The following is a 15,304-nucleotide window of genomic DNA, read 5'->3' on the forward strand; positions in this document are numbered from 1 at the left end:
TTGCCCACTCCAGTTTCCCCATCTATAAAATGAAGATAAGCAATATCCCAGCTCCCAGAATGTTGTGAGGGCAAAATGAGATAATGTTTCTAAAGTGTTTTACAACTTCAAAGCATTTTATAAGTGATAGTTCTTATTAACCCAATTATAATCTAAAAAGAAAAGCTACAGGGGGTTGTCTTTCAATATATACAAGTAACAACTTGCTAACATAACTAGGGCTGTCAAACAGATTTCCTTGGAAGATAGGGAGCTCCCTGTCACTGCCCAAAGTGGACGATCACTGTGTTCTGTGAGGGTCTCACCTCGTCCAGGAAGAAGTAAGGCTCCTCGATTTCCCGGAGCGGGTCTTGGAGGAAGCTGAGCATGAACTCCTGCACCTGCAGCCTGTCAGTGGCCCACAGCTCCTGCAGGGAAAGAACTGGCGTAGGGTACACAGAGCCTCAGACCTCCCAACCCAGCCCGCTACCGCCCTGGAGCCTTGAGGATGAGGATGGGGGACGGGGTGATCCAAAGGCCCTTTCCCTGTCCTGACACCCTCCAGAATCACCTCCCTCCCCAAACCCTCAAAAGCAGGGCCACACGACAACTACGGCCTTCCCTCAATCCCGGCCTGCCACAGAGAATGTCACTCCCTAGTTAGGAAAGCTCAAGGTCATCTCTCTTAGGTTTAAGTCCTACAACATGGGGAGACCCTCTCCCTCCTCCACTCCCCTCTGGCCCTTGGATCCTCCATACCCCCTGGTATTCCAGGAGAAACTGCTGAAACTCCGACAGGGAAACTCTGCAGAGCTCGGGTCGATCCCCGCCCCTGCAGACAGGAAAAAGAGAAGGAGAGATTAGGGTCTCAGCCTACTCCAGAAAGGGACCACCGAGATCTAGTCTAAGAACCTCATTTCAAAGAGGGGAAAAAGAGATGGGTGATTTTCCCAAAGTCATATATTGAGTGACAGACGCAGGATTTGAATCCAGATCCTCTACTCTGTCTACATCATGCACTGTGCATTAGATCTGTGTGCCGGACCTACAAAGCAATGTCCCTCTTTCCTTGGGAAGCCATTTAGCATCCAGGTTCTGAGGAAAATCTTAATCCTATGAAGGGTTCCATCCTTCTCCCCAGTTCCTCCTTCCCCTCTCCCCCATCCCAGCCCACCCCACCAGGAGAAGGGTTAAGATGAAGGGAAGGGAAACCACCCCACCCCACAAACCTCAGGGTGCCGGCTTCCAGGAAAGGAAAGTCCATCTGTGGGAGACAGCCAAATTAGGGGAAGGGGCTCAAAGATGCCCTAGGAATTGGAGGTGGGGAAGACAGAAATAGACTTCAAGGAAATGGGAGTTCCAGGGTCTCAAACGAGAGTTCCCTTGTATTCTAGTGTCTAACTTAGAATCACAGACTGTCAGTCGGGAACCCGAGAGATTAGCCAGTCCAAGACTTCTGTCTCACAGATGAGAAAGCGGAGGCCAAAAGCTTTGCCAATAGCAGTAAGGAGCCCAACTAGGGCTGTGACGACTCTGGATATAGTATCTTTCCTATACCAATATGGCAGCTGGGTGGTGCAGTTGACAGAACCATAAGCTGGCAGGGTCTAGGTTTGAATTCAAATCCTGCCTCAAATACCTATGAGCTACATGACACTAGGCAAGTTACTTAACCTGTCTGCCTCAATTTTGTCATCTATAAAATGGGAATCATACTGGAATCTATCCGCCAGGATTGTTGTAAGGATTAAGTGAGATATCTGTAAAGCACTTTATAAACTTTAAAGTGTTGTATAAGTGCTAGACATTATGATTTTTACAGACTTGTTGAGGATCAAACAAAATAATCTTTGTAAAATGCTTAGCACGAGGCCTGACATACAGCAGGCACTTAATAGATGCTTAGTCCCTTCCTTTTCCCATTTAATAAATGTTTATTCAACTCAACTGAATGGAGGTGGCTACAAAGCAATTGGGACCTGGGGTTACATTCATATGTAAGTGAGGGGGTCTGGATTTCCACAGACAGAATGCTGGAGGTGAAATGGGGAAGGGCGGCAGTTCCAGAGCAGTTCTCACCGATTTCTGGGCACTGAACATGAGGCTGCGGTAGAGCTGCGCAAACTGGCCATAGGTGATGTCCCCACTCCGCTGCTCCATGTCCTGGCAAAGCACAAGCCCATGAGTCATCCCAGGAGTGCCCAAGGTCAAAGGTATCAGGGGAGAAGGGAGACCGAGTGAAATGTAAGGAAAAACTCAGGCTCCCTCTCCTTCCTCCCAGGTTCCTCTAGGGGCAATGTGTGCACCAATCCACCCAATGGGGCCTTCTCTGTGAGGGCTGACTCGGAGCCCCGGGCCCCACGATGCTGGCCAGCACCAGACAGACACGGATGAAACAACGCTTACCGTCAACCGTTCCCTCAGGAACCGCATGTTGGGAACTCGGTAGTTGACCTGGGACAGCATGTTCTTAAGATCCTTGGCAGAAATCCTGAGAGGACAAAGACATCCCCTCGTCTTTCCCTCTGTGGTCAGTGAGCCCGAGGGCCCATTCCACAGACCCACCACCGATTCCTGCCCTCCCGAGGGCTAAGTTAATAAGGCCCTGACCAGGGCCAGGAGTAGGAGGAGGTGCCTGAATGGACAGAGGGACAAGGAGCATAAAACCACTGAATGTGCAGCTGGGAAGGAGCTCGGGGCACAAAAAACAGGTCAGAGCTGGTCTCAGAGAACACCTCTTCTAATGTCCTCATTTTTGAGATGAGGAAACTTATGAGGGAGGGATAGCACCAATGACAATTAGCTATGTTCTTAATTACCATTCAAGTCCCCACTTAGACTATTTCAACCAATTCTCCGAGAAGCACTCACCTAAACTCCCAAGCTAAGCCAGCCTACACACAAAGGCACATGTATAACCTTATCTGATTGCTTGGCACCTCAGGGAGGGCAGAGGGGAGAGAGGGATTGAATCTGGAACTCAAAACTATTTTTAACATAAAAAAATTGTTTAATGTAATTACAGGAAAAAAATATAAATATTTTAAATAATATTTTATTTATTCATAATTACATATTATATATATAACTGTTATATATAATACATAATTATTTATAAAATTTAAAAAATCAAACTTAAAACTATATACAGAGATTTAGGAGCTAGAAGAAGGAAGAAAGGAACGTGTGCATAAGTATATGTGTGCATGCGCATATGCTGCTGAGGAAAAAGGAAGCAGTAGATAAGATATAGTTCATTTCTGTTTATATCCCCAATTTCTTGCACTTAGTAGGTGCCCAATAAATTCGTTTTACGTTAACACAAATCCATCCTTTCCCTTTAAGGTCCATACCATTTATTTTCAATAACTAATTTAATATAGAAAAGGTGTGGGTGGGCCTTCTGTTTGCCCTCCAGCTCCCACAGGTGATCCCATTGGAAGAACAGTTGGATATAACCTTAGTCAGGAGGTCCCAAGGGGTTCATTCTTTCCATACAATGATGACCTTACTGCCTGTAGGAAGGAAGGTGGGTCTGTTCTGGGAAGAGCTACTGCCCAGGGATTACCCAGAGCCGGCTCCTATGGGACGACCCAGCCCCTGCTCCTACACGGAGGCAGCCAGCTGTTCTGAGACCCCCTTCCCTTAGGGCAGCGCACTCCTGGGCCCCGCGCTTACCTGTCTTCCCGATTCCGATCCACGGAGTAGAACTGCTTCCGGAGCCACCTGCGACAAAGCACACAGCTCGAGATGGGCCTCGGGCCAGCTGGCTTGGGCCGGGTGACGGGGCCCCCATGAATACCCTCAGCTTCCCTGTAAGGTGGGACCCCCACCCCCTCGTCCTGCCTTGTCCCCCCCCCCACTCCAAGGAGCCAGCTGGGCTGGCTGAGACCCACCTCTCGATCTGCAGAGGCGTGGCCGCCTGCACGGTATCAGTCACCAACCAGTTCAAGCCTTTGATCCACATATTCACTTCGTCCTCCGAGGTGGCTGCGGGGCGGAGGGAAAGCCGGGTGAGCAGAGGCCGAGGCTGCCCCCTCCCCGAGAAGCTGCCAGACATACCCACCGGCCCTCCCTGCAGGCCCCCCAGGCTCCCCCAGACCCGCACCTTGCAGACTCAGCGTTTTCAGGCGGAATTCCATGCCGTACAGGATAACAAAGCAATGGGACTGGTCGGGCCGGAAGGCCGGGTCCTCCTGGTAACGGTCAAAATCACGAGAGGTTTTCCCAGGCCGGATCTCCTTGATTTCACGAATATCAACTACGGAAGAGCAAAGGCCCCATGAGTCAGTTCAGAAAGAGCCTCCACCTGAAACCTCCAACGGTCTTGGCTCAGACAGTCGATAGCCAAGAGCTGCGGGGCAAAGTGGACACTAAGACCTGGTTTGGGTCTTCTCATAGGCTCCTGCCGGCCCCTGTGAACTGGAGGAATCTTCCCCTCCTCTCTGGGTCTCCATTTCCTCATCTGTAAAACGAAGGGGGAGGCCCTCTGAGGTCCCTTCTGGCTACAGATTCAAGATCCAAGGATCCCAACCAACCCATTTTACTCAAGTCTCCCCCGTGTCCCCCACCCTACCACTAGTCTACCTCTACACTGGGCTCTAAGTGAAACACACAAAAACAGAGACTTTCAGCTATTTAAAAGCCCCCCTCTAGGAAGGGGAACAGAGATACACATACTGTCACATCTGGGGGACACTGGGGCTAAGGGACACAGGGACACACAGTGTCTGAGGCAGGATTTGAATTCAGTGTCTCCTCCCTCTCAGGCTGGTGCTCTCTCCCCTGGGTCACCTACCTGCCCCCCTACCAGGACAGTTAGCACTGAATCCTATGGCTCTAAGCACCATGTGGCACCAGGCTGCGCGAGGAACCCATGAGGGGAACCAGGGATTTTCCACATGGAAAGAAGCCCATTCAGCTTAGCCCTGGAGGGCAGAATTGGCAGTAATGGGAGGTACAATAACTGGAGCTGTCCAGAAGTAAAAGGGGCTGGTAAGGGAAGCAGTGACGATTTCCAAGCAGGGGCTGTCCTGGATGGCAGAAAGGGGCTTCTTGACCAAGACCCGACTGGATGAGATTAACTCTTGAGGTTCCTCCCAACTCTCAGAAATTCTGAGCTCTGAGAAGAGACCAGTCGTAGTGTGAGGCAGTGAGAAGAGATTTTCTAAAGGAATGGGTTTCTTTGTGAGGGATGCAGCTCCCCCAGCCCTGAAGGTCTTGTGGGGGATCACAGCTTTCAAGCCAGAAGCTCATCAAGACCAGTCACAAAGGCAGCAAGTAGCAGAGCTGGGATTCCCCCAGCCCCGATTCCAAACTCACCATCATTTCTCATTTTACTTATCTAACATGACAATTTCCTAAGGGGATTCCAAGGGGCTTCCTTCATGTGGCAGGGGAACTTTGAACTAGATAATCTTTAAGACTCTTTCCAAATCCTAAATCTCTGTGATTCTTCTCTGTGATTCTACAAGGTACGGTAAGATATGGTTGGAGGTGGAGTGCTCCCAGTAGGAGAAACTGCATGGGCAAAGAAATGAAGGCTGGAACAAACTTTGAAAATAGGAGACGATGTGAAAATCATGTTATTGTATACCTCCTCATTCCTTTACAGAGGTGGGGAGCCCACAGGCATAGAATAGTGCACAAATTGCCAGATTTTTATTTTATTTTTATTTTTTTGGTAATTGACCGATTTAGCTGATGTTTTTTCCTCTTCTTCCTTGTTTTGTTTTTTTCTTTAAAAAAAAAAAAAAGCTTTGCCACATGGAATAGCTTGGAGAGACAGGAGAGGACCACAGAAGGAAATTTTGGTGATATAAAAACAGAAGATAACAATAGAAGAAAATTTTTTTAAAGACCATTGCGCACTTGACCCCAGAAAAGAGCTGAGAAAATGCACGTCCCTCCCTTCTCTGAAGAGGTAAGAGACTATAGGTGTGTGATACTGCACGACTGTCAGACTAGACCATGTTAATTTGTTTTCCTGACCCCCCCCCTTTTTTTTTCCCATTTTTGGTACAAGGAACAGCTTCGCTGAATAGAGGAAGAAGGCATATGTTCAGAAACAAAGGTTTTGTAAAAAGAAAACAGCTATCAATTTTTAAAAGCAAAAACAAAAATAAAATCAATAAATGAAAGAGCACTAATTATAATTCTTATCAAAATCACCCCTCTCCCGTTTGGCTAAATTCAAATCCTGGGCTTGCTACTTATAATGTGCTCAAGTAAGTCCCTGATCTCTCTGGGCCTCAGTTTCCCTTTCTGTAAAATAAGATTAGATTGGATGACCTCCCAGTGCTTTCCAGCCCTGGGTCTCACAGACTGCTTGAAAAAGCAGAGCCAGGCATTCTTGCAGGTTCTCAGGCCCGGGCTGACACCACGACTAGCCACGGCTGGCCTGGGCACGCCAGTCCAGCTCAGGCGCTTCTCCCAGAGCTAAGAGGGAACCATGGCGACTCCCGATGACTTCTCATGACCTGACCCTCCCCCTTCAGAAGCCAGAGGAGCCCAGTCAGGTGAGGAGATGCCTGGGAAAAACTGGAGGTGTGTGTGGGGGGGGGGGGGGGGGGGGGGGGGGGGGGTGAGTGACACTTTGTGAGTCATTTTTTCTCACACAAGGTACGGCTGAACAACAAACCCCAGCCACCAGTTAGGGTCCTGTGGGGTGCCTGGGCTGGGGGTGGGGGCTGGGGGCACGGGGCGGGCTGGCTTCTTAGCCAAGGGGGGGATGCTGAGAATGAGGAGCTGTAAACGTCCCCCACCACCCCCACTTCTTCCCTTGGCTCTGCCAGCTATAGCTTCTGGTCTGGTGGGAGGCAGTCGGTGGCCAAGGAGAGAGCCCAGTGCACCCCACCCAAACCTCAGGTAGGAGGCAAATACCATGGAGACTATAAATACGTCTCACAAACATGGGAGAGAAAGGAGTTTTGTCCTCTGAGCGAAGGGACCTTGGGGGAGGCTGGCCAGGGCTGGGCCTTCCCCCAGGGAGGAAGCAAGCTTGCTGAAAAACACAATCACCCTAAAACGTGGTGAGTGTCAGCTCAAGAAACAAGGCTCTGGAGAGAGCCCAGACGGGATCTCAGACAATCACGCGGGGAGGAACAAAGGTCAGGAGGAGGCCTAAGCCCCTGGATTCCCTCCCACTACCATCCCTCATTAGGCCACACAGGGGGCACCCCGGAACAACTACAACCCTCAGACCTTAAGCCCATAATCTCTTGGTCCGATCTCCTTTCTCTCCTGACTTGCACCTGGAGAATCCAGCCTTTGCCCTTTAAATGCCTCATAGTCGTCATTAATAAATGTTACTGAATTACAGGACGGGACCATAGAGACAGTTAAGTGACGCAGGGGACAGAACCCTGAATCCAGAGCCTGGAAGAATTCCAATTTTGCCTCAGACACTTACTACCTGTGAGAACTTGGATAAGTCACTTAAACTGTCTGCCTCAATCCCCTCATCTGTAAAATGGGACTAACAACAACATTATCTTTCAGATAAAAAGAGACAATTTATGTAAGGTGCCATCCCAAGCAGAAATCCTTTTCTTATCTCAGGCACATCTTTACCTTGGGTTCAAACACTTCCCATGACAGGAGCTCACTACCTCCCAAAGGAGTCCATTCCAGTTTTAGGCAGCTCTAAAAGTTACAAAAGAGGCAGCAGTGGATAGAGCACTGGGCCTGGAATCAAGAATACCCGAGTTCAAATTCAACCTCAGATCCTAGGCAAGTCACTTAACCTCTGCCTTTATCCAAGGAAAGGGCAAACCAGTATCTTTGCCAAGAAAACTCCAAAGAACTGCATCCAGAGAGAGGTGTGGATCAAAGCATAGCATTTTCCCCTTTTGTTGTTGTTTGGTTTTTTTTCTCTCGTTTTTTTCCCCTTTTGATCTGATTTTTCTTGCACAGCACAATAAATATGGAAATATATTTAGAAGAAATGCATATATTTAACCTAGATAAAATTGCTTGCTATCTCTCTCTGTCTCTCTCTCCTCTCTCTGGTCAAGTCCAAACTCTAGGGCTCATGGATTGTTTTCCTCCTTCCCTCAGTTCCAAGAATAGCTGACCCTCCCAGCTTTTCAGCACCCCTCTTCTGCCCTGCCCCCCCCAACATGTTCTCTGGCTCCCCCCCCCCCAATGCCGGCTTCCTTCTGGACCTCAAACCACGGATCCCTCCCTCCTCCTTGCACTAACACAGGGCACACTCCCAAAGTGAATGAACCCCGGGATGGGAGGCAGAAGATCCAAATCCGATTCTGGGCGCTGCTCTTTGCTGTCCGAGAGTGACTCTGGACAAATTGGTCTGTGCAGGCTGGGAGCTTCAGCTTCCCTGCTGAAAAGCGTGGGTGACAGTCCCTGTACTGCCCACCCTGGAGGCGACGGCGCGGAGTGTGCAGGGTCTGCGACCCCAGAGAAGGGAAAACCGGGGCTGGGGCAGAAGGCCCGGGCTGGGGCAGAAGGCCCGGGCTGGGGCAGAAGGCCCGGGCTGGGGCGGCCCTGGGCCACCTCAGAGGCCTGTGTAAACAGGAGCTGTTAGCAGTAACAATAACAATCTCTGAAAGCAGCGCACCAGGAGGGCAGAGACAGGGGTCTGGATCGGGAGGAGAGGAAACAAAGTGGAGAGACCAGTTGGGTGGAGAAGGAAAGGGGGAGAGGGCCGGCCTCTGCTGAGGGCAACTTCAAAGGGCAGAAGGAGCCCTTAATGGCAGCTCCTCGCTCACCCAAGGCGAAACCACCAGTGAACACCTCCGAAACAGAAAACAACTTTTCTTGTGCAAACCTGACCCTCCTCCCCCACACAGGAACGTCTGGCGGCCCAAAGGCTTGCCCGCGGGGGAGGGCCCCGCCCGGCCCCTCTGGACCCATGGCCCTGCCCTTGGAAGGGCTGACCTCCCTGCAGCCCGGCCTAAGTTACAGGAAGGCATCCCCCATGATGTCCTGGGCAGAGAGGACTCCCGTGTCCGCAACACTTCCGAGCGCGCCATTCCTCTCACGCCTCATAACCGGCAAACGGACAAAAACATGAAAAATGAAATGCTGTCAGCCTCTGTCAAATTTCTTGCCTTCTCAATAAGGGCAGTGGGGAGGGAGGGAGAGAGTTTGGAACTCCATTTCAAAAATGAATGTTGAAAATTCTTTTCACATGTAATTGAGGAAAATAAAATACTTAAAAAAAAATGCTGGTTTAGATGTAGAGAAAACTGGCCAGTCATGAGTGCCTTCCACATAATAACTTCAGGAGGGAATCTGAGGAAAAGCTCATTAAAGCCCATTTACACACTAAGAACACTGAGGCTTAGGAAAGCTGTGCCTTACTCAGTCACCCCAGGAGTGCGTGCAAGCCCAGCCCCTTCCACAGCAGCCCAGTGTTCTGCTCCTGACTCCTCTTCCTGTGGTGATGTGGGAGATGCTCTACTAGTCCCACTGGTACGCAAGTCTAGTTCATGTACAGCAAACATGCTCACAGAGAAGGGCTCCGGCTCTTCAATTGACCAAAAACTAAATAATTCTACCTCCACAATGGGCTGATTAATGGTCAAATGAAGACCTTCAAATGAGGAAACACAATAAGAACCGAATCTCACTAATAATCAAACACAATCTGGGGGCACCGCCACCCAGGGAAGAGGAATGGGATCCACTAGTATAGTCAATGATGAAGATCTTTTCAGATCCTGTTCCAAAGAGCCTTCCCTGGGCCAAGCAGTAAAAGAAAAGCCCCTTGAACTTAAATTTTAAAATATAAGCAAAGTGGAATGAATGTTCCACTGGCAAAGTATATTTAAAACAGTCAAAAATTTCCTCCCTCCTCAGGGGGGAAATGGGGTTCAGTTTCTTCCCATACACTGTCACCTTTTTAACTCAGATCCTTAAAGAGTTGCCTGGAGTGCTGAGACAGGTGACCTCTCCCTCTTTCTCTCTGTGTGTGTGGGTCTCTCTCTCTCTCTCTCTTTCTCTCTCTCTCTGTATTTTTCTTTTTATCTCTGCCTCTCTCCCTCTCTCTCCCCTCCCTCCATCTCTCTCTGTCTCTCTCTCTTTCTCTCTCTCTCTCTCTCTCTCTCTCTCACACATACACACACACACACACACACACACACACACACACACACACACACATTCCAGATGCAGATTGTAAACTCAGGTTCCTGACTTCAAGGCCATCTCTATCTAGTATATCACATTGACTCTCATCATATCAAATTGGCAAGTAGAGTTAATACTATTTTACTTTTAAATAAAGAGGAACATCCACATTCAGTGCTAACAGGATAGACAACTTGTAGAATCTTTTGGGAAAGCAATCCAGGCAATGTGAGGTAAAAGTTACAAAAATAATCATACTTCTGAAAGATAATTTCACTGCCAGGAATATATTTATCAGTGTTAGCAAAAACAAGAAGAAAAAAAAAAAGAACTATCTGCTCAAAGTCTTCACAGAACCATTATATGTAATAACAAAAAAGTTGGAAGCAATCTAAATGTCTACTAATAGGGGAATGTTCAAATTGTGCTACATTAATATAATGGAATAATATGAAATAAATAAGGACAATTATGAGGAAAACAAAGAAATCCAGTAAGAGTGTTTTCTGAAATAATGGAAAATGAAAAAGGAGAACCAGAATAATGGAGTTCACTTAATTGCAGTCATGCAAGAAAACGTCATTGAGAATGGATGGTCAAAGAATATTGAAATGGAACTTGGTCTCTTGGGAGGGACTGAAAAAGTGTTAAGTCATTTTGTGAAATTACTTTAAATGTGAATGGTTACTAAGTGAATTTGGTTGTCTATAATGATGTTCATTATTCAATTTCCAAGAAAAAATAAAATTTTTGTAAAATTTAAATTTTAAAATATAACCAAAATGGAAAGAATGTTCCACTTGCAGAGTGTATTTAAAATAGTCAAAAATTTCTGTTTACACAATTTTTAAGAACTTTTGAAAATTAATATTAAGTAATATTGAGGCCAGGCATATTACCTGCCAACTCATTCTCCTTCCCATCTCCAGGAAATAGGGAGAAGGCAACAATTTTCCCCATTTCATAGAAACTGAGATGTGAACAAGAGAGGAAAAGGAAGAAAGCTAAAATAGACCTCAAAGCTCCCAACTACCTAGGGCTGGGTTCCTCCCAGATGTAGTAAGTTCCCCATTGAAGTCCCCTATTCCCTCTAACCTATGTGACAGCATCCCCCTCTTTTCAGATACTATTCCAAAGAGCTTCCACTATGCCAAACAGTGAAAGAAAAGCCCCTTGAACCAGCTTCCCTCCTCTGGGGGGAAACGGGGTTCAGTTTCAGCCCCAACCGGAAGGAAGCACCTTCTCCTCCTCAGAACTGCGAGCTGGGCCTGGAGGAGGGCATGAGGCCCCTGGTACCTCAAACCCACATCCTGCCCACCTCCCAGCCCTCTTCTACTTTCCCATAGCACAACGACCCAATTAACTCCTCTTCTAGGGGAAAGGAATAGAATAACCCAGCAACAAGATATCAAGGCACATAGGGCCATTCCAAGAACTATGGACTCCATAACCCATTACATGGACTAGACCCACACCATAACCTACTGAGCTAAACCCAAGAGCCACAGCTTTGGGGTCTAGAAGTCACCTCAAGATTATCTTCTCCTAGAGGCGGTGAATACTATGACTTACATGAACCATGAACTACAGATAGTGTTAAAAAAAAAAAAAAAAAAATCATGGTGGGCCTTTTCCAATCTAGAAACTAGAAACTTTCCAAACTAGAAACAAAGCAGACATCCATCAACTGGAAAGCAAGTGAAGAAACGGTGATATTTGAAAGTAATGGATTTTTACATCCTAGGAAGTGACAAATATGAGGAATTCAGAACAACATGGATAATCTTCTATGAAATGGTACAGAGTGAAGAACCAAGGAAACAATATAAATGATGAAAAAAACACTCAAATGAAGCAAAAAGCTCTAATTAAAGTGCTTTTGGGAATGTTTGATGTTGCCTAGAGATGCGAGGGGCTACGGGTGTACAATATATCACATATAGAGCCAGCCATGGTCATTTCCTTTGTTTGGCTTAGCTTCCTTTTATTGTTTTTGTTTTTCACAAGAGAAGGCTCATTTGAGAAGAGTGGAGTGGAAGGTGTAAGCATCTATCTGGAAATGACTGGTGTAAAAACAAAAGGCATTAATAAAATTGTATAATCTAAAAATAAAATGAAACGAGGGGGTTGGACTTGATGACCTTAATGGGTCCTTTCCAGTTCTGACATTCTCAAATTCTAACGTAATCAGCAAGCAAGAAGATTAAGCTGATGGGCATTGAACAAGTTGGTCATGGGAAGGAGGTCTATGGGCATTTTCTGACTGAAAGGAGACTATCATGATTGTCCTGCAGGCCAGGACTAGAAATGATACAACAAAGTCATAGGGAATTGATGCTGCCCTGAAAGAATTCAAGTCACCTAGCCACCTCCTTGAGGACTGCAAGAACCAGCAGATGTTATTCCAAGCCTCCAGCAGTGGTCTTCCTGAAAGACCAGGGAAAATGGAAAACGTGCCACAAGCCTGAAGAAGGACAAAGGTTCTGATGTTCAAAAAAGAGGAAGTAAAAAGGTCTACAAGTTATATATAGTCCAGGAAGTTTAACTTCAATTCCTACAAAATTCTAGAACTAGTTATGAAAAGACATTTAGTAAATCTCTAGAAAGGGAAGTGGTGATTACAATAAACTATCATATGTTTGCTCCTCCGATGCAATGATTTGAGTAAATGGCATAGATGGCAAGAACATCAAATACAGAAATGACACTAAAAAGATCTTGCAAGCTAAGGAGTGAGCTGAACCTAATAAAATGAGAGTCAGCAGAAATAAATGCAAAGTCTCATGCTCAGTCCAAAAGATTAATTTCACAAGTATAAGATGGAGAAGGCAGTTAGATGGGGAAGATTACTGGAGTCAACAGAGAGAGGGTGGAAAGAGAGTTGAGATAATGATCATCTCCAAATTCTTAGGAGCAATGGGTAGAAGACGCAGAGAGGCCTAAGAGGCTTAATGTCAGGTAAAGCATCCCAACAATTAGACCTCTTGGTCAGGAGTTTTCCCTTTTTGAATTTCTCCAGGCAGAGATTGGTTAAGCCTACTGTAGCAGGAATTCCTTTCAGGTATGGGTTGGTACCTGATGATGATGATGATGATGATGGCTAGCTGATGATAGCTACAAATGGAGTACATCACAAAGGAGATGGCAATTCCTTTTCTTTAATACCATCTCCACTAATAAACTTGTACAAGTTTCTGATGTTGAATCGTCTTCACATTTGGATTATACTTGACGTACTAAGAGGAAATACTTTAAAAAATTAAGTCAGGAAAATAACTAGATGTGACAGAATTGAGATCTTTACTAAGAATTAGCAATTCTAAAAGCCATTCATAGGAATCAATTTTCAGAATATTTCAGAGATCTCCAAAGAATGAAAAGAGATTGTGGACTATATCATTACCCCAAAAAAGGGAAATCAGGATGACAGCAGTAACTAACAATCCAGACACCTAATTTCTCAGCTCCATAAAATCTTCATGAGAATGGTCATCAAAGATTTCCTTCATGAATATAATTTGTGTGTATGTATACATACATACATGTATTTTACACACACACACACACACACACACACAGTAAATAGGTAAGTTTTTATAGTTATCCATTACAGGCCATATCATCACATTCAAACAACTGACTGAGAAATAAATACAAGGTATTTACTGATTATTTAAAAAAAAAAAAAAAAAAGCATTTAGACTCCACAGAACAAAATGTGAGAATCTAAAGGGTTCTCATCCACCCCAAAGTGGCCCTCAGGCAACATTAAGATCATATGAGACTGCTTGATAGATGTGACCACAGAAATAACTTTGTTCAACAATACTCTGATTAAAAATATCAAGTGAGTTATAAAACAAGGAGGTGGATGTTTGCCAAAGGTGTTCAACACTGTCAAGGAAGACATAACTGCATAAAGTCCAAATGAAGGCAAGATCCTTAATAAAAAGTAAGGGCCTGTGGATAATCCAGCAAGATTTATGTCCTACAGAAAAACAAAATACAAATACATGTCCAGGAAGAGTCACTGATATCCTATATGTACCCCATGAACCTCCTGGGAGGTGAGAGGGAGAAGGATAATTATCTGTCATTTTTAAAATTGAAGTTTAATTGATACTTTTTGTGTTCCTAGCATGGTCGTTTTTAATACACCCAGAGACTCATGCATTCAAAACCCCACACAAAAGTAACGCCACTCACACTTACATACTGCTTCCCACAAAGGGAACCTTAACTGGTCCCAAGGAAGAGAAAAATCAACGCAACTCCACACTGAGGAACCTCCTTGGACAGACAGAGAGAACATGCATTTCTTCACGGGAGATGCCATTTCTAAAAATGCATTTTCTCATTAGGTCCAGCAAGCAGTAGTAGTACTACTTAGTAGTAGTAGACTAGCCTAGAGCCTCTCCTAAAGTCTTCTGTCTGACCCAACAAAGGCATATATCTATATGTACAAAAACATGCATGCATACACACACATACACAGAGTACTTCCAGTTACATGCACACACATCCCCAGCAGCAAATGCACACCTAATACAGACAGACACACTCACACACACGCTTGTGAGGAGCTCTGAGCCCAGGCGGAACAGGGGAGTAACAGGTCTGAGATGCTATTTCCTTCTACTCCACAAACCTAGCTGAAAATAGCATTTTTTTAAGTTAAAAAAAAAAAAAGAGGAAAAAGAAAAATAAATATATATATTTTAGGAATCGAGGCTCTCAGCATCTGGAAAGGATGGAGATCCATGTTGCGGTGACATTACAGGTGTAGGGCTCGAGATGGGTCATTGCTCCCCTCCTGGCTGTCAGCCTCTGCCAGCTGGAACTCTCTCCCACTCTCTCTGGGGCCTTTGCCACTTCCCATCACCTCCTCAGAGCCGGCTTTTCTTCTGCAGCCCAGGCTGGATCCCTACCCACGATAAACCATAGGATGATACTGACAGCCCAGACACAACACAGGGACGAACAAAGGCACGAGGTCAGAATCCCCCAGTGATCGAGGGTACCCTCAGACAGGATGTCCCCATGCCTGAAGCACGCCCAGAGTAGGTGCCCACAACACCAAGTACACATAAAGCCCCTCAGCCTGAAATACACTGCTAGAAGCCGTAGGGAAGCCCCTCTAACCAGACCAAACAGCCCAAACAGCAACCATTCCACCCAATGTCACCAAATCTTTTGGCCCAATAACCAACCCAAGGAACAAGGGGAGACCAGT

The 15,304-nt window shown here is 46.1% G+C and overlaps 1 protein-coding gene across 7 annotated transcripts in view; it reads right to left on the reverse strand.

Moving 5' to 3' along the window:
* The window catches only part of PLCG1 (phospholipase C gamma 1), a 64,402-nt gene that overhangs the window by 24,037 nt on the left and 25,061 nt on the right, over positions 1-15,304 (reverse strand). For all 7 annotated transcript variants that reach the window (XM_031954005.1, XM_031954008.1, XM_031954004.1 and 4 more), the window contains exons 4-11: positions 4,088-4,240; positions 3,876-3,969; positions 3,658-3,705; positions 2,386-2,470; positions 2,059-2,142; positions 1,209-1,243; positions 739-811; positions 306-407 (exon numbers count right to left, since the gene is read on the reverse strand). In XM_031954005.1, coding sequence (XP_031809865.1) covers positions 306-407; positions 739-811; positions 1,209-1,243; positions 2,059-2,142; positions 2,386-2,470; positions 3,658-3,705; positions 3,876-3,969; positions 4,088-4,240 — 674 coding nt within the window. The remainder of the gene's footprint in view (positions 1-305; positions 408-738; positions 812-1,208; positions 1,244-2,058; positions 2,143-2,385; positions 2,471-3,657; positions 3,706-3,875; positions 3,970-4,087; positions 4,241-15,304) is intronic.

The sequence above is a fragment of the Sarcophilus harrisii genome, chromosome 2, assembly GCF_902635505.1.
Source record: "Sarcophilus harrisii chromosome 2, mSarHar1.11, whole genome shotgun sequence".
NCBI lineage: Eukaryota > Metazoa > Chordata > Mammalia > Dasyuromorphia > Dasyuridae > Sarcophilus > Sarcophilus harrisii.